General features: G+C 38.8%; 1 protein-coding gene and 1 long non-coding RNA gene across 2 annotated transcripts in view; one reads left to right on the forward strand and one right to left on the reverse strand.

Moving 5' to 3' along the window:
• LOC150089371 (uncharacterized) overlaps positions 1–19,921 on the reverse strand; it is a 200,324-nt gene that overhangs the window by 76,709 nt on the left and 103,694 nt on the right. The gene's annotated exons all lie outside the window — the stretch shown is intronic.
• The window catches only part of LOC150089373 (uncharacterized), a 49,106-nt gene continuing 40,831 nt past the window's right edge, over positions 11,647–19,921 (forward strand). Inside the window, exon 1 of the mRNA XM_090368552.1 lies at positions 11,647–11,819. Coding sequence (XP_090224678.1) covers positions 11,675–11,819 — 145 coding nt within the window. The 5' untranslated portion in view covers positions 11,647–11,674. The remainder of the gene's footprint in view (positions 11,820–19,921) is intronic.

A 19,921-nucleotide genomic window follows, 5' to 3' on the forward strand; every position in this document is an offset into this window, starting at 1 on the left:
TCTAAAATATTTGTTTGTTTTATTTTATACTTATACGAGTAAAATTTTGGAGAAAGTCTGAGTTCGAATCCCGTCGATAACGCGAGGAATTTTCATGGGCCACTTTTACAAATGGCTAAGATTGTCAGTCAGGCGAGCATCGCATGGTTTTTTTTCTCCCGGAAACTCGTTTATAAGACTACAAATCAACCCCAGAACACATGGAATTTACAAACATGATATATACGGTGCAATATGGCCTAAGTCGCTAATGCACCTATTAAAAAAAAAAAAAAAAAAAAAAAACCTATAATAATACAAATATACATAGTTAAATTTTATTTCTCACAGTTTTTAAAACGAATTATTAATTTATAAATTTATCGGTCGGCGCTTAACATAATTTATACATTGACTTTTTACCTGATCTTCAACGGTTCGTTTATAAACTGAATATACGACAGAACCGTAAACATGATGTCAAGCGAAACTGTTATTCGTATAGAACCATTAAAAGTTTCGGCATTCTTCGAGAACTTCATTCTACTTTTCGTTTCTTTCCTTTTTTTTTTATCTAATTAGCCCGCGACGTTGTAAAGGTTCGTTACTGACCATACAAATATAATGAATGGGCAGGAAAAGAAAGGAAAGGAAATGATTCGATGATATAATAAGGATGTTTGTACACCTGGCATGCGCGAACTCATGAGAAAACAATATTCCGAAGAGCTAGCTGGTGTGCAAATATCAAAACAATCGATATGATTCAATACAAGTACGGTACCTTTGAGATATTAACAATAGCTAAAATACAGTATATTTTTTTCGTCACGGTGCCTACAGTTTGTGAAAATGAAAAATCAGTTAACAGAAAGTTTCGTTCTTCAGGACTGCTATTCTGCATTTTATATTACTATTTAATATATATATGCCATTTACGGATTAATTTAATTTATTGTATTTATTATTTTTCAAATCTTTATTATTTTTAGAGTAAGAGATATGACCATAACGTAGATGACCAGTTACATCCCGAGAGTTTATTTTCGGGACTGATAAATGTCTAGGTTTTCCGAAATTTTAAACATAATGGTTTACCCAAAAGTTTTCATCATCTCCATTTGCAAGAATTCACTTTCAGTCTACAAACTAGATCTTTTCTTAAACAATTTCGCATTTCTACTGCTGTTAGATGTGTGTTAATTGCCAAAGCAACTAATACCATGAGGCGCCAATAGGTTTACTGGTATAAAAAACCCGATGTTTGTTTTATTTTATACTTATACGAGTAAAATTTTGGAGAAGATCTGAGTTCGAATCCCGTCGATAACGCGAGGAATTTTCATGGGCCACTTTTACAATGTGGCTAAGGTTGTCAGCTCAGGCGAGCATCGCATGGTTTTTTTCTCCCGGAAACTCGTTTATAAGACTGCAAATGCGTGATTTTTCTCCCGAGTTTCCGGGAGAAAAATCACGCAATCCTCGCCTGGGACAAACTCAGCCATGTTGTGAAAAAAAAAAATAAATAAATAAAAAAAAAAAATAAAAAAAAAATAATAATAAAAAAAAAAAATAATAATAAAAAAATATATATATATAAAATTCCTCGCGCCACTGATGGATTCGAACTCGGCCCTTTTCCACTCTACAGGACAGGGAAATAATTACATCCACATTCAATCAGCGAGGGCCCTAGTTCTCTAAAAACTAGTTATGCGCGTAAGTTCATTGAGAGCCGATTCTAGAAAAACAAGGCAGCTAGCCATATATTTCCTCTCTATAAGCGGCTTATTAGCACACCAATAGGTGTGCCAAGATGCTCTTGCAGGATGGTGCGCCATCCTGCAGAGCACCTTCCTGTGGGTTAAAAGGCGGAATTCTACGTGCACAGTTAAGAAACAATGTGCATTGTACGGTGGGAAAATTTGCCTGCAACATCCATTGAAATTCCTCAAGGTTGCGATGTTATTGGATACTGTTCAAATAGTCATGGCGTGTACATCGGCCACAAAGAGTATCCAGTGTTTCGACTTGTGTGGTGTGAACATAATGACGTTCCGTGTTAAGTGAAAGCCGGCAAAATGGGGGGGGAGCAGACTCCCATACCGAGATCCGCTTTTTGAATGTAAAGCGAATCGAGGAGCTGAAAGCTGGATCAGATGTGGATGTGTTCAGACCTATTAATTCAGATAAAGACGTGACTACGGCTAGTAGAGAGATATTTGTAATCAGAATCCACATCGAATGAGAGAACAGTTTGTTGTTAGATGCGAGTTCTATGAGGTGGAGAAGGTAATTATATATCAGATTTTAACGTGTGTTCTTTAAAATGCCATGACTATCCGCAACCGAAATGGTACATAAATTTTCTCGTAGAGTGCTCTGGAATGTTGCCCACGTACATATTTTCGTCCAGTTCATCAAGGGACTTTAGATCCCTGTAAAAGGCAACAGTTAATCCACAACTTAAGTACTGCATATAAGTTTGAGAACCTCATTTTAGGAAGGAAATAAATCTGTTGGAACGGGTGCAAGGAAATTATCAAGAGCACAAAGCAGTTCTCTTACCAAGAAAATCGCGTTCTGTAAATGGTAGCGTTTGTAAACTAGGCATCTGCTACAAAACATAATTGAAGCGTTAAATGGGTTCAGTAAACTAAACACTGATGGTATCCTCCTCTTTCTTGGACAATACACACAAGGGGCATAAATTTAATTGGAAACAGATGGTTGGAGGGAAAATATGCGAAAATTTGTTTTCAGCCAGAGTAATTGATTGTTCGAACAAACGTCCATCTGGCGTTGTAGTAGCCGACAGTCTGAATAAATTTTGAGAACTAAACAAATTATTAAAAGAGGAGCAAATGAAGTTAAGTTTTTTTTTTTTTTTGTGATGCCGTATAAGATTGGTTTCTTGTATAAATTTACAATTACTAATAACAGATGTCTTTTGTAAACATCTTTGGCTCACCCACAAACAACAATCCCCTGATATCAATCAACTTTTATAGAGTAATACACTCTATAAAAGTTGATTGTGCACTATTAGTGCATTCCGTCCGAACCATCTTCCAGAAAAGTGACTGTTTAACCACGCACAACCTGTTTGTGTGAAATGGAGAGGCGGAACCATCCTACATGAGTATCAGTTCAACCTTTGTTCCATTCATAAATATCCAATAAAATCCGTAAACACCAAGTGCAGTTAGATAAAACTATACAAAATAATTCAGATACAAGCAATATACACAAAAAATAAAATTATGTAATACAATAAATACAGTAAAAATATACGGAATGCAAAATACGCCCATTAAACAATAAAGAAAAGAATGTAAAATATATACAGCCTTCAGGGCACTGTCTGTGTCTTTTATCAACTTAAAAAGTGTTAAAACTAAAAAACTAGCGATTTATAAGCATACAAAGACAGTACGGCACGCATGTCAACAGACGGCACGTAAAGTAGAGGTAAAAAGAAATGGAGTAGGAGGAAAAATTCCGCAACACGACCGACTCCATTACAGGATGACCGCATGACCTTTGGTCTCGATTAATACTATTTCATCTAGTTTTACATTGATCAGTATTATATCCAGCGATAATGTCCTTCAGACATCTTGTTGATTCACCGATGTATTCTGAGTCGTAATGAGGGCAAGAAATATAAGTTACCCCTCATTTTGACAATCGGGATTTTAACTTTAGAAATTATTATTATTATTGCTCTTATATTATTTCTCCCTGACTGGGGGGGGGGGTTCCAGCCAGTAATGGGTAAACCGAGTACACTGGGTGGTTGTTATGTCTGGTGTTACGGTTGGTCGAGGAACTCTATCCTACAGATGTTCAAGGATTGCGATTTTATGGAGTTCCTTAAAATTGCTGTGAGCTGTTATGTAGGGTCTTTGACACCATACTAACGGCTGACACGATGATCGGGATGTCGTTACTTGTGGCATATGCCACACATCTTTGATCTCCAGTCTTAGGTTCGTGTACTTCCTGATTTTCTCATGGCTTTTCTGAAGGTTGCCAGTGTTGAGCATCGCTATATCAATCAGATAGGTAGCCTTTTCCTGCTTGTCGATAAGGGTTATGTCCAGTCTGTTGTGTGGGATTGTCTTGTCCATTATTATGACGCGGTCCCAGTACAATTTGTAGGTTAGAGGGCTCTAGTACTGCCTGGGGCTCGTACTTGTAATACGGTACACTTTCTTTGATCAATTGGTATTTTCTTGCTAGCTTCTGATGTATTATCCTCTACCTGGTCGTGTCTACGAGTATACTCAGTCTGGGTGATCACCTTGCATCGCGCGGTGATATGTTGAATCGATTCTAAGGCCAGGTGGCATCGTCAATATGTCATCTGACACTCCAGGCTCCTTGGCGATGTATTTTCTATAGTTCCTGGTGTTGATTACCTGGTCTTGAATGACGAGCATGAATCCTTCAGTCTCAGGGAAGAGCGTTCCACTCGTCAGCCATGGCATATCCGGTGATAAAGATCTTGCGGAGATTAATACGATTCGCAGCATTATGCATAAAGAAGTTTTCAGCAATGTATCCACAGGCTATTGTACAATATCGAAAATAATGTAGCCAGTGCGAAGAACAGGCGCTTCAAGTTGGAGTGACTCAGTAAATTTCTGTGATGACTTGCACCAACTTTTTTCCCACCCGAGATATTTCCAAGTTCATAAAGTGAAACTTTCGACAGTAACCCCATCACAAATAGAAAAATAGAACTCGAAACGACGATTTTTCTAGGCTTGTAAATTGTGTTAACAATCAACACAAACTGTGGAAGAATTTTTCAACAACAGAGAAGATTTAATTGTAGAGTAATAATGGTAAAATTTTCCTATGCTTGGGATTGGAGAGCCATTTGGTAGCAACTGGACTGTGCAACGCATTAGTAGTGTTTATCAACTTGCTGAAGTCTACCAAACAGGTTTCCTAGTCTTATCAGTGCAACCACAGTTAAACTCCAGAGCATGGCGTTACATTTATATTTAACAGTCTGACATTAGTAGTAATGAAGAAATTTCTGTGGAAGGAGAGAAGAATTAACCTACATTTCAAGTCAGACGTTTAATTGGCTACTCCAGTACAAGACTTAGGAAGAGGAATTATTTCAGTTTTATTATTAACTAAGAAGAAACTAGCCCGTGGCGTTGATCCGCGCTGGACACGCGCGGATCAACGCCACGTGGTTGACCGTAGTGTTTTGTGCGCTACAAAGTGTAAATTCTAAAGTGGTTCTGACTTCAGGATCTGGATTAATTTCCATACCAAACGATTCCTTTTGGTATGGCGAGTCGAACTATGGTATTTTTATGGCAAACTTCTTGGCCATTGTTGTGTTATGAACGTTTTTGATTTTCGCCCTTTGTCAAGTCATCCTTAGATTGCTCATAATGGCATCGTCCTATAGGTTTTGCCGTTGTTTCACGTAAAAACTTTGAGTTGGTTTGATGTTGTTAGAAGTTATTTTGACTAGCCTTACTCTAAAATGAATCCTTTAGGAAATATGCTGCATGCTGATATAATTTTCGGGTTAAGTTGTTAATGTTATTTGTCATTGTGGGAGAACTCTTCCTTTTACGCCAATAATTCAGTTGTTTGTCAACGGCCATTTACTCCTTTCCTGGCAGGAACAAACCCTTTTGCCCCAAACAACGACTAACCACGTAACTGTAAAGGGGAACGGCCATTGGTCAACAACTTCTGCCCTGCTGAAGACGCTATTTACTCTGGAAATTGGTATTGCCTACTATGACGTTGAATTTTATTGATTATGGGCATATTCTGATTAATTAATATGCAAATTAATTAATTAGTGACTCCTCGTTTAAATACAGTGTATATAATTAGTATAGGAAATTGCGTAATCCCCCCGTTACCATAAACTGACTATGGCGGATTCGCAACTCTCTTCCTATCATGATGTACAGCGCCCCTGAAAATCCCAGGGGAGATTAGCCCCGTTGTTCTAGGGGGAAAATTTTTTCCCCTAGAACAACTGGCGGTGCCATTGTGGATCCTGGGAGCATCTCATGTATAAGTGCCCTGCCTATGACAACAGTAGACTCAAATTTGTTACCGCAATTCAAAGGAATCCACGTAATCAGGAGTCCTCGCTGCTGCTTGACGAAAACACGTACAAGGCACTAAGCGTGTGTGTCCAGGAAATCTTCGCACTGAGGCGAGCCAAAATTGCTAAAATGAGAACAATGTTGGATTATGCTCCCCAAGGCCTGAATCAGACAGGCGTGGATTAGCTCCTTCTCTGCCCTGACAACTTGCTAACACCGCTGGTACCGTTTTGGGCGGGATTTAGACTCCGATCCACAAGGGTTGGATATCGCTGGCAATCCCTGAGTGCGAGATACAAAGTCCAGTAGCCTCTGGTGATCATGCAGGGGCACCTGTCGCCTGCAACTCTAACTCCCAGACCCCTATTTTCGCCTCACAAAGAGAGGACTCCTCAATTTTCAGTCCACCCTCTTTTCCCCTCATTCTATCCCTTCTTACCTGTACCCCCGTTCTATGTTTTTTTTTTTTTTTTTTTTTAACTTGGCCTCTGTCAGGAAGCTCAGGCGAGCCTGGCAAAGGCCAGCCAGAGTATGATGGACAGCCTGGTTCACCTCCCAGCGGTGGCGACTGGCAACATGGGGTTCCACTAGGGGCTCTGCGGCCAAGCAGCCAGAGACAAAAAAACATAACAGTAATCTGAACTAGACTACACTTTTTCTGGCTTTTACAGAGATTCTGTACTTCTTCACAAAGTACCACTGCGCCGATGTGGGGGAACCACCGGTGGGGCTTTCCATAAAACACTATAACCTCAAGATATATAAGAACAATAGCGTATTCGGCCATTTTGTATGATGCTGAAAGGGGCGTGAGCCACCCCTACGCACATTAAGGGAATATATGCGACTGAATTCTGGCTGCTCAAGTGGGCCAACAATAAACACCAACTCCCACAACAGTTAAGGACCACGCAGCTTGCTGAACACCTGAAAATATAGCGTTTACCACGCATTACTGCCGTGAAACGACTGATAACTACAATCAAGATGACTAGTGATATCATCACCGTGCTTCTGGCAGCTTTGTGAGTGGCACATCCCTCCAATCTGGCTTAAGAGGCACCAAATCCCTGAGGATAAAAACTAACAGGCTGAAAATGGCCGATAGGTTCATAACATAACAGCCAAGACATTGGAATCAATCCGCAGCTTGTCTCAAATTGAAATCGACCTTGAAACGCTAATAGAAGATCCGAAGTACAGGAAACAAACCGCAATGTGGTTTGCTCAGGCTACTATCACCTAACAGTTCTGTGCATTCTGGAATAACTATGTGACTCAATGCTGTGCTTATGTGAACAAGTGTACCACGTCTATAGTGTATTCGGTGGCGGCGTTGTTATTATATTCCTTTATGTTGTATTATACGTAAATCCCTTGGCATATACTGCTGTGAAGAGAATTTGTCTCTCACCAATGTAACACTTATTTATCATGTAGGACAAATAAAGATTTAATTAATATCCTTCGTTTCTGTTTTTATTCTCTCCATGTTCCATCTTTTATCTTACTTTCCCCTCTCATTCTTTTAAACTTTAATTTAGATCCATTATTACAATATTCTGATCAGAATATATGTCTGGTCCTGGATATGCATTGAAGTTCTTAACACTGTTTCTTAATCTATTCCGAAATAATATATAGACATTGATTTCCGTTTCCGTCCCTAGGCATCTTCCATGAATATTTCCTTCATTTATGCCGTTTAAACCAAATAAGCACACTGGCTAAAAATCGAACCTTTGAATTAAGACAGTCAAGACAGAAAAAATGAAAAGAAAACTGTGATGTGGAATGATCAGGTGTTGATTCGTTGAATATAAAGACCGCACAGGCTGTTCGACTGCAGTACTCTGAAGTCGGAATGGGGAAAATGCATGATCTCTCAGACTTTGAAAAATGTCTTATCATGGGCGCACGTTTAGTAAGAACCACCACTTCAAAAACGGAAGACGTAACTAGTTTCTCGAAAGCATCGATCTCAAAGGCTGGAAAAAACGCAGTCCTTCCATATCTCAAAGGCGTAAAAGGCGTATTCTAAGGAGGACTCTACAGAAAAATAGGACGTCCATCTCACTGGAAAAGCTAGCTGTGATTGTCTGGTTTAATAAATAATCTATCTATACATTAAAAAAAGTTTTCCTCTTAGTGATATTTATTCGAGACAATGGGAGAAGAGGGCGAGGCAATTACTACAAATGCAATTAATTATTGACAACTGCCTGCATAACGTTCACCAACCTCGTGCACGTGGTTCACTGTCTAACATTTGATGTTCCATTGTAACGTTTTTTGTATATTAATGAATATTAATATTCATTCATTATTCATTAGTATATTCATTAATATACAATATTCAATACAATGTTCTTATTAAATACAATATTCAATACAATACTGAAATGCCAAGTTCCATTGTATTTCAGTAAAATATTTTAGTCCTGCTCTTTCGAATGCAACAAATATTCCTCATGCATTATGCAACCCAAAGCAAAAGGCCTTTTCCTAAAATATCATATGTAAATGCAGGTAAATAATTACATAGTGATATTGGCTAAAGTCCAGTATAGTATAGTATAGTATACACTGTCAGGTACTTCGAAAATGGCGATAATTTACAGGTGAAGGCAACTCCCTTTTTCGATTGTTCTGTGTCGTCGAGGAGGTTGGGGCTTAGCTTAGTAGGGATAGAGGGTTTAGGCCTCTATCCCGCTGTTTTAAAATGGGAAAACCAGTTCTCGATTGAAAAACAGCGGCAAATGTGGGGAAAAACACCCTAGGCATATCAACCTAGGAGGACAATGGGCAGGAAAAGCAATGGTATCTGCCAATTACTGTTTGGTTCCTGCCCGTCTGGCAAAATATGGGAGTCACAACTCGTCAATCGCTGCTTTCCTACTGTTTTGCTTGCCGCCATGTTGGAGGGTGTACACCGTTCTGAAGTTTTACCGTGATATTTATTCGACCTTGAGAATGCCGCGGACTACAAATGCGCAGGTAAATAATTACATAGGTTATTACCTGATTAAATATCGACCAGTGCGTTTCGACAGGTGTGTCTTATGTAGAAAAGATTTGACTTACTCCGTATACCTCTACATTTTACGTAGAAAAGGGTGCGCAGGGGTGGGCGAGCAAAGCGAGCAGGGGTCAAAGTCCCCTAGTAATAATTAAAAATATGTGCATTAAGACGTTCTCGGCACAACTAGAAGCGGATTTTTCTCTGAAACAAATGGCTTCCGGATATGCAGAGGTGGCTGCTAATACCCAGTTTCTTCAATTCCCTGCGCATAGTTGATAATTGATAATTTATTTATCCCTATTTTGTGTTACAATTGTTGGAAGATAACAGCAAGAAGGGAGGGAGAACACATAAGCCAGAGGCTTTTTAGGGGGTGTTCCCTTTGAAAAAGATAACAATAAAACCAGACCTGAAATTACACAGGTGTTATTTAACAGATACATCAAGTTGAATTCAACTCGTTCCATGCACAGGGAATTGAAGTAATTGGGTATTAGCAGCCGCCTGCCCATTCGGAAGCCATTTGTTTCAGAGAAAAATCCGCTTCTAATTGTGCCAAGAATTTCGTGATTGCACATATTTTTAATTATTATTATTTATTAAACCAAGCAAACACAGCCAGCTTTTCTGGCATTTCCGCCACACTTATACAGTTTTCAGACTTATCTACGTGCCCAAAGACGAGTCGCACTCTACACTCAACCAGAATGCACTGATGATAGAGCAGAGCGAGAAAGTGGCGACCACCTCATTTATTATTATTATTATTTTATTATTATTATTAGCCATATGGTGTAAGGAAGCCTGAGGCTTATGCTGCACCAGACAAAAAAAAAAAAAAAAAAAAAAAAAAAAAAATTCCCGAGTACCCTGAGAGAGAGAGAGAGAGGGGGGGAGGGGCTAGAAAAGAATCACCAAGAAAGAGAAAAATGATGATATCCAGCTCAGGACCCTGGGTGTGCCAAGCCCATACTCACCAGATATGAGCCCCTGGCTTGCCTTGTTAAAACAATACCTGGAGATAGTAACTTGGTATGTGGAATGTTTTGTTGACACGGACTAGGTTAGGTTAGTTGATACCCGTGGAAGGTAGAATGCCATCCAGGGAGTATCCGAATTTTGTATCAGATCTATTGCACCCTGCAATGTTACACTTTCATCCCAGAGTGTGATGGTCACTTTATGGATGCCAATGGAACAGCGCATCTTGCCAGAATCGTGCAAAATGGTTCGGAGAACATCGTACGGATTTCCACCATCTTCCCTGGTCGCCACATTTACCTGATCTCACTCCTACTGAGAATGTGTGGAATATGCTGGGGAGAACTAGTTGGCAAAGAAGTCCTCGTTCTTCAATTTTGTCGTAGCTACGCATATTTTGCTGTAAGAATGGTTACAATTACATCAAAATGCACTATAATACTAAACAGAAATCACGCCGCGCCGCACACTTGCTGTTATTCGAAACAAAGGCAGCCCGATTCGATATTAAATAAATAAAGGTTCGTCATTTTTTTGGCCAGTGCTTTTTTTTTTTTTTTTTTTAATCATTAAATCAGAGGTTCCAAACTCAAAATATTTCATAAATTTCACGCCCCCTTCCAGAACAAATGCAAATAATCAGAATTCGCATAAAATTTAGCTCTCTATATATTTTAGAAATTATTATATAATTCAACACACTTAATCTCAAAGGTGAAATAAAATATGCTTCATACCTGGATTAATAAGATCGATGCAGTTGCCTCTCGAAAGAATTTGTCATGCCGAGGCTAGAGATTTGAAATGGCCACTCTAGTACTAGGTAATAACTAAACTATGTAAACCAAGCAACAATTTTTTAAAAAAAGTTTGTCCCATATTTTGTTAAAAATTTGCTTCATGAAAACAACACGTCCCCACCCCCACCTCCCCCACAGAAGACCAAGTGTCTCCAGGGAGGTGGGGTGTGCTACACTTTGGGAACCTCTATAAAGAAACATACCTAACTGTAACTCTAATGACTGTCCAAAGCACGCGTCAGCGCTGACGCGTGCTTATTATGGGCAGTTATTTATTACGCATCATACTAGTAAGTCGAAAATCAAGCACTCGATTAAGTATAATTACGCGCATAAGATTACAACGCTATAAATCGCATTTACAACACAGAAATTCATACCATTAACGATATTTAAAAAAAAAAAAAGTAGTAAATTTATGCTTTGAACTATTCGATAGAGCTTTTAAACCATTATAATTATTCTGAAAGTTTACAGAATGAATTTGATTTATTATATATTGTGATGAAAATGGTCCCTCCACTAATAATGAGCAATCAGACCTGAAGAGGATGTATCTTCCTATAATGACAATGCTGCTGCTGCTACAGCTGGATTTGCCTTCAAACGCTGTCATTGGTTTGTCTTTGAAATAAAAAGCTGAGTGCTGACCAACCCGAGTGTCGTCATCACACATCTGCTATTTTATTTGTAGCTCACGAAGAATAATTTTATTATAAAATGTTATATATTATAATGTCAGAGGAGAGTAAATATAATAGCTTCTGCATCGTATCAGTTACTATCCGTGAGCTATGAATGTCGTGACTGCTTCCATCGGGTTAATGCTGTGCGCCTCGCTTGTGACAGGGAATTTGGTAAAGAAAGGCGACTCGGAATACAAAAGCAAGCACAAACTTGGTACAAAGCTAAAACAGGCAGTGGCCAAGCTTCCATGTCGTAAGTAAAGACCATGTTTTGATAGACTCTACAGATTTTGTTTTGTTCCCATACAGTACAGAAGTTAGAAGGAATGACCAACATATAAATATATATATATATATATATATATATATATATATAAAATGATTTACATAATTTTTACACTGCGATTCCAGAAAATAACCCATTGGATTTCTTAAAATTGGGTGAAAAACTGCGTTGAATATACGTGGCATTCGTATAGCCTGTGACTATAATATGGCACTGCAACGGAGCAGTTTGAATAAGGATTTTTTTTTTTTTAAGGATTTTTCTCCACCAATTCTGGAGCCGTTACCCAAATGATGAGTTTGCTGTCGTTAGCAGAAATTCTCAGGTCACGCTTCTCCAATATCTCGATGGTCCCTCTGACTGCGTATAGTTTACTAAGAATGGTGAATTTGACCCTGCTCTGACGGTTTTATTGGGTGTCATGATTCAGTGCGCTAACCCGTGCTTAGAAACAACGTCTTTTACAGTAACCTTACGTGAGCGAAAAAGTTAAGTAACAATGGTCCAATCCATGTTTGAGGCCGTTTCAGATCTACTGCCAAGTCACCACTAAAGCGGCAGAATTTCAGGTATATTCGCTAAGTTTCTGATGAGCCTATTTTTTTTACAATGTCCGTTCGCACATGTAACACATCGGCTCCCATTAAAGGGATTTTCATGAATTTTATATCATATAAAGATTGCTCTAGAAATTATTATTATTTTTTTTTATTTTGCGTTCTCTATACATGTTGAGAATGCAGGGCCGGCTTCAAGGTCGATCGAACGTTCCGGCCGCACAGGGCGTCAAATGTCCCGAAAATTCACTGATTTGCTGTAAATCTCAAGTCGCGATATGAAGTCAATCTTACTTTCCGATTAAAGAAATTCGGATATCGTGCATTCGAATGCACGATAACTGAAATCTGGAAATAATTTTTTTGCCATGGGCGCAGGAATACTTTTGTCCGAGCCTTTATACATAGATTATATATTAAGTTTATGTATTATAGTTTTCAATTAATAGTAAAAATGTAATGCATAAACTTAATAGGAAAGTTGGAGGGCGCACCAAAAAAATCTCGCAAAAGGCACTGATAGGGGCCGGTTCTGTGAGAATGTTTAATCATTACTCGATAAGAAACAGTCAAGTAGACGCCAAATTTTAGCATATATTCTCTTAGTTCCTGGGAAGGTTTCGGTATTATTTTCAATTCTACAATCCCCCTCCCCACGTTTCACCCATAAATCTATATTAGTTTCTAATGTTCGAGCATCAAGCCCCAAATATTTAACATAGGTTCCGCTGGTCTCTGGTAAACTTTTAAGATCATTGCGATTCCACAGACCTCCAGTTATCCCCCCCCCCCCCCAAAAAAAAATCTATATACATGTACAATATAATACATCAGGTCTAACGTAGCCGAGTGGTCATGTACGAGAGTGCAATGGCGCATACTTTTTGAGTAGACCGTTCAATTTCGTGTCTGCTAAATACGATTATATTAATGGTTTATCGTAAACTCCTCTGACCGGAGTATCAGACAGGTCGCGTCGGAGTATAAACAAGACTGTACATTACAGTACGTGTCAGATTTCTAGGAATTACTCGATATGGAAAAGTCAGATCGACACTAAATTTTCAGCGCAGATTTTGTTGATCCCTATGGAGATTTTAGGTCTAATTTAAGTTCCCCACAATCCTCCTACTCTTAAGAAAAACATTGATAAATTAGGATTATCAGCTGCGATCCTTTTCAAAACTCATTTAGAATATTCTTAGCGAACACCCGTTTCTTCTTCTTCTCCCCCCCTCCCTCCCTCCATCACTAAAAAAAAAAAAAAAAAACCTTACCCATCACTTAGTGAAGTTTGGAGGAAAATTTCCTAAGTACGGAAGTTAACCCCTGCGGTACGTTATATGATAATCGAACGCGCCTGAAATGTTACGCATTCTCTCTCTCTCTCTCTCTTTATGTTAACTCCAAAACACAAAAGATTACTGGAACCTACAGTAGTAGCGCATGTGGGTTGTTAAGATATAAGATACTTCTTGATGTTGCACTTAAATCTGTATATTGCAATTTCCAGAAAACAGAAAGGTAGAGAGGATGTTCCACGGAACAGAAGTAGGAGTAAGTGAAGAAGAGGCAAAATCATTTGTGGGTTTGGATTCGAACTGTGAATACGATGCTAAATGAGGCATGTGTTGGGGTTGGTTTGGAACGAATTAAGGTAAATTACAGATGCCAATTCAATGGAATTAGCATCATTAATTTACCTCTACATGAGGGAATAACATCTGGGCGGTGTACCTCCCCAGAAAATCAGAGGTTTGTGATCTGTACAGAGTTAACAACTGTTTGGAAGAAATGTAACACAGAGAGCGAACGGAAAGCTTAGTTTTAATACTGTATAGAAAGAGAAGCAATATTAACCCCTTAATTGTACTACATTGGAGAGAAATTCTACATGCGATTAACGGTCATTCGTTAGCTGTTCTCCTCTCTCTCATTCCGTATACCTTTCACCCACAAATGCTTACAAAAGTAATCAGTTTCTTAGACCAACGGGTTGTTGATTAAAAATGGTGGAACTGTGGAGTGAATACCTGGCGTAATACTAGTGAATGACCTGACACGCGCAAAAAAATTCTCTCAACTATAGTAGTGGTTTGTGAGATACCAGCAGTTGCTTCTTTCCTTGCAAAATTAACAATGCTCGTCAGACAGTGTTGATCATCTGCGTATTTTCCTTAATACCGAAGCTTCAGCCAATGTATTTTGCTCTTGTTGTTGTTGTTGTTATTTGGTTTTTAGGAGCATTAGCAACTAAGGCCATATTGCTCTGGGGGTATGCAGTGGTCATTCCCTGACCTTTCCGCATCCTCCGTATTTGGTGGGCACGGGCTCGAACCCCGGTCTAATCAAGAAGCATGTGCTACGCACTGCTGCTCCTGCCCACCTGGCTACGGAGGCGCCTTGCTCTTGTTAAAGCGGAGTGGGGTACACGGCACAATTACAGGCATTTAAGTGTTCGTAGCTTGCTGAGAATTTTTTTTTTTTTTTGTCAGTAATTACGAGTATATTTTTGAAAAATAAAAACGTTCGTTTTAATTTTTTTTTTTATTCGTAGTAATTATAACTAGCGAATGACTTTTTGGTGAAATTTCCGCCTCCTGTAAGAGTTCTTTCTAGAATCTAGATGACAATAGTAAAGATTATCTTTCACCTTCTTCAAGAAAGACGAAAAATAAGATTCGACCACCTCAGTTGCCAAAATTAACTATAAATTCAAGCCCTTTCATACTTGAGTAGCAGGTTCATTTTGTTTTTCTTATTTTAACTTTTTAGAATTTTTCTAAAGCTTTTTCGCATCCTTTCATTCTTTGTGAGTAATCAAGTTTTTTTTTTTTGCATTCATAAAATAAAATTCATATGGAAGTTCTTAAACATTTTTTTAATACTAGCTTTGCACTTCTGCAAAAAATGTTTCTAAAGGGATTTACGTAAACTTGCGTAATAGGAAGTGTGAGAAAAAAAGTTCAGGTACTGAACTAATATTTGCGAAAGGATGAAAGCTTACCATCTATTTCCAGGGAACTCCTTCGAAGTAGTCGTCTTAATGCTCTATAGCCGATCGGGCTAACCAGGTGGATAAAGTGCCTGCCTGGCAACCCAAAGGTCGCAGGTTCGAATCCCGTCTCGGACTTGAATCAGAGCAGAAAATGCAAAAACCTTCGGAGGTGCAATATGGCCACAGAAGCCGATGCGCCAATAACTAACAAAAAAAAAAAAAAAAAAAACTCTATACTCCAATTCAACGCTTCTGTAACCTCCGGAAGTTCATGACAGGATTCTTTGGAATTGCTAATAATTCTTGTGTCGCATTCTCAATAATTTCCTTAGTCATTACAAATCCGTGACTTTGCAAAGAGACTTTAACCTGGTGGGAGTCGAAATCAAAGTCTACTAAATCCGGTGAATGTGGACATGTGTCTATGTTAGGGGCACTTAAACGTTAGTTCAAGTCCACCATGGTACGCTGTAATGAATACAGAACTCTGTAGAAATGAGTACGGGGTTAATACTGAGTACATTCTGTCTTGATTATTATTATTTATTTATTTTTTTTTTTTTTGTTAGCCACTTAGCTAGTACATAGCAGCGATCCCAGGAAGGCTGCTCCATAGAGCTCCTCCGCGACGCGAGCAGGTGGGCCACAACAAAACGCGTACTGTCAAAAGAAAATGACAACACAAGAATGTCGCATTTACTAGAGGAAAAACAGTTCCAATGGATGCCAGCAGATCCGTTGGTACCGGAAAAATAATAAAAATATAATAATTAAATAAAATGCAAATAGAAATAAAGGGGGGGGGGGGAATAAAATAAGTAAAATAAATATAAATGAATATTGAATGCACCTTTAGGATTAAAAAAAAGTTTAAAAAAATAAAAATAACTAGTATATTATCTAAAAGGACAGTCAGGAACGGAGAAAAGAGATGGTAAAGTTAACTAGTAATCGTTGTCATATAGCCTAGTCAGGTATTACAATCAGAAGTTCGGTCGTTGGATAAAATCAAGAGGGCACGGGCAAGTAGCCGTTGTTGTGTAATGAAATTTCACGTGGGCCTGTCTCCAGGACGAACTCTGAAAACACAAGGCAAATAAGGAGACTCAGTCGAGTTGATGTCAGAATTACATGAAGGTGGAGGTGGGTTTGGTTGTTTGGTTTTTTTTTTTAGGAGCATTAGCAACTAAGGCCATATTGCTCCGGGGATATGCGGTGGTCATTCCCTGACCTTTCCGCATCCTCCGTATTTGGTGGCTCACGGGCTCGAACCCCGGTCTAATCAAGAAGCATGTGCTACGCACTGCTGCTCCTGCCCACCTGGCTACGGAGGCGCCAGGTGGAGGTGGGAAAAACATATATAGTTAATATATGTGATAGGTTCTGAAATATTTATTCTACTTCGTAAAATAAATATATGAATGTTAATTGATGGCAGGGTCTGTTCGAGGCGGGTACCTGTATCATAAGAGATTGCATTGGCATTATCAGAGGCTTATGATGCAAGGAAGCAAGCTTATACAGCATCAGCCACACAAAAAAAAAAAAAAAAAAACTTCCCATTTCACCCATCCCACTCAAAGTTTGTCTAGTTCTGCTTAGAATTTATTTAAGCTGTCAACTTCCACAAAGACATACGGAAGTTTGTTCCAGCAATCAACCACCCATTGGCTAAAGGCAATTTTCCGCACATCTATTCTACAACTGTCTTTCCTCAATTTAAATTTATGCCCCTCAAGTGCGTAATCTAAACTAGAAGAAGAATAGTATCAGCATTAAACTTGCCCAAACCACTCAAGGTATTATACACCTCAATCAGATCACCTCACAGGTTCCTAGTCTCCACATGATGCAATTTGCAGAACTTAAGCCCTTCTTGGTAAGAGTAACCCTTTGTTCCACTCACCAATCTCTTTGCCCTTCTCTGTACTCGTTTCAGCAGCTCTACATCCTTCCTAAAATGAGGCCTCCAGACCTGTATGCAGTACTCAAGGTGTGGTCTGACCATTGCCTTATACAAGGGAATAATCACCTCCTTATCCCTGCTAGAAAAATTCGTATATATCATCGACAATACACCATGAGCTACTCTTGCAGCCCGTCTGCACTGCTCAGAAAACTTCATATCTAACGGCACAATCGCCTCCCAGGTCCAGATCTCCCACTAACCCGTAGTACTGCATAGTTAGTATGTTACTCTGAGTTTACTGCTACCCATATGCAGTACTTTACATTTGTCAATGTTAAACTTCAGTTGCCACTTCTCAGCCCATCTGCTCAACTTTTATAGATCCTGTTACATAGCGTACTGTCATTAACAACCCTGCAAACCTTCGTATCATCTGTAAACTTGGACATTAAGCCTGATATACTTCATCAATATCATTGATAAATACAGAAAACAACAATGGCCCCAACAAATGTTATTAGTCCACGAAGAACAGTGTCCATTGGTTACCACACCCTGTCTTCTCCCATTCAACCATTCCTTTATCCATAGCAGCAACTTGCCCTTTATGCCATACTGCTCCAATCTGTACAGCAGTCTTCCATGTGCAACAGTATAAAAAGTTCTCCTAAAATCCAAGTATGATATCAAAATTATTTTTTGCATCCAGTTCCTTTGTAAGCACATGATAGTATCCAATCAAATTGGATACTAAGAAGTCAGACAAGACTTCCCCTTAAACTCATGCTGTGTCTGAATTATTACTGCAATCTTGTTTAGATGATCCTGCATTGCTTCTTTAACCAATGACTCCATTATTTTCCTCGGAGCAGAAGTTAAACTAACAGGTCTGTAATTATTCGTGTCACCCTTTGGTCCTCCTTTGTTTAATTGAGGATACATATACACATCTCCAGTCCGTGTGGACCTCCATAGAGTCCAAGGATGCTCTCATAATTATGGCTAACAGTTTGCTTACTTCCTTTGCTGCCTCCTTTAATATAACTGGATAGATCCCATCCACCCCAGGTGCCATTCTGATGTTTAACTTTAACAATTTCTCCTCCACTTTGCTCTTAGTTATTACAAGTTCATTTAGCTCCCTGTTAAAGTTTGATAAGCTTCTTGCCTCCACTTTCCTACAGAATTCCTCATGAGTGAATGTAGATGCAAAATAATGTACTCATTCAGTTTTTCAGCTACCTGAGCAAGATAATCGACAGTCGAACAATCAATAATAAGTGGACCAATCTGATTCATCCCCTTCCTTCTAGAGTTTTGTAACCAGGTAAAAACCTTTACATTGTTTTGTAAAGGAAAAATCCTGCTTAACCAACCTGGTTAGCTATTTTAACAGCCACTCGTGAGTTGGATGTAGGTAATAATTTCAATATTGTTTACTTATGTTTCAGCAATGCATTTGACTGAATCGCACTGGAGGGCGATTCAGTACAGCATACTCTATATGCTGTTGTGTGTGTGTGTGTGTGTGTGTGTGTGTGTGTGTGTGTGTGTGTGTGTGTGTGTGTGTGTGTGTGTGTGTGTGTGTGTGTGTGTGTTTAATGGCGCACAAGCTACACTGATTATAGTGCGCCTCTGTAACATGTTGGAATCAGAGGAAAATCCTTAGATGGGTCAAAGGCTGTCTGTAGGTCAGGAGGAAGAGGCTTGTGATTAGCGGCTATTCTTCAGATTGGGCTAACATAAAAAGTCTGGTTCCTCAATGATCGGTAATGAGACTACTATTGTTTTTAATTTTCTTAAATGATACCGACGATGCGACACCGTGTAATGTCAAAATTTGAAAAAAAATGTTGATATTTCTTAAAAACTTAAACACGCAGCATATACAGAAATAACTAATGTCGTGCATGGTGAGTGTAAATCAATAATAATTCGTCCCCTTCCTTCTAGCGTTTACATAAATAAAGATGTCTTTGCTGTTTTTCTTTTGCATTGAATTATAAAGGCAGATATCTTTATAGTAGGGAAGCTGGTGCCGTCTGTTCAAGATTTATTTGAAAATTCTTGGAAGATTTTAAAAGTTTCCTTATTTTCAATTCAGTCGTTCTCATTTCCAGGAACAAAAAAATGAGGAGATATAGCTGAGGTTTGTTGCCAACGGTCTTGGTAAATTGGGAAAAAATAAATCACATGTTGCCAGTTGTTGGTGCCACCGCATAAGCAAGAATCTGTAGAGGTTGAGATTAAACTGAAAGATCTTCGCATTCAATGATCCATGTTCTGTATTAAGCGACGTGCAGAGACAGAGGAAGAACTACTTCTGTACGGTCTTGGAATAGGAAATGATATGTCAAGTATAAACGACTTATTAACAATGTCTTTGGTAATCGCACTGGAGGGCGATTTCCAAAGACATTGTTAGTAAAGGACAACCTGGATTGACAACAGCTGTGAGTAGATCCAGTAGTTCTATTTTTCTTTATTTTGGTTATCAGTTGGATCGACAGTTGTATTTAAGATAATAAGTATTCTTTTCTCAATCCTAAAATAATAACAGAGACCTTTACAAAACAAGGTCAGCAGATAAGGTGCCTGCGATAGC

This window comes from Mastigoproctus giganteus, chromosome 2, assembly GCF_048544385.1.
Source record: "Mastigoproctus giganteus isolate SK-2022 chromosome 2, ASM4854438v1, whole genome shotgun sequence".
NCBI classification, from domain to species: domain Eukaryota; kingdom Metazoa; phylum Arthropoda; class Arachnida; order Uropygi; family Thelyphonidae; genus Mastigoproctus; species Mastigoproctus giganteus.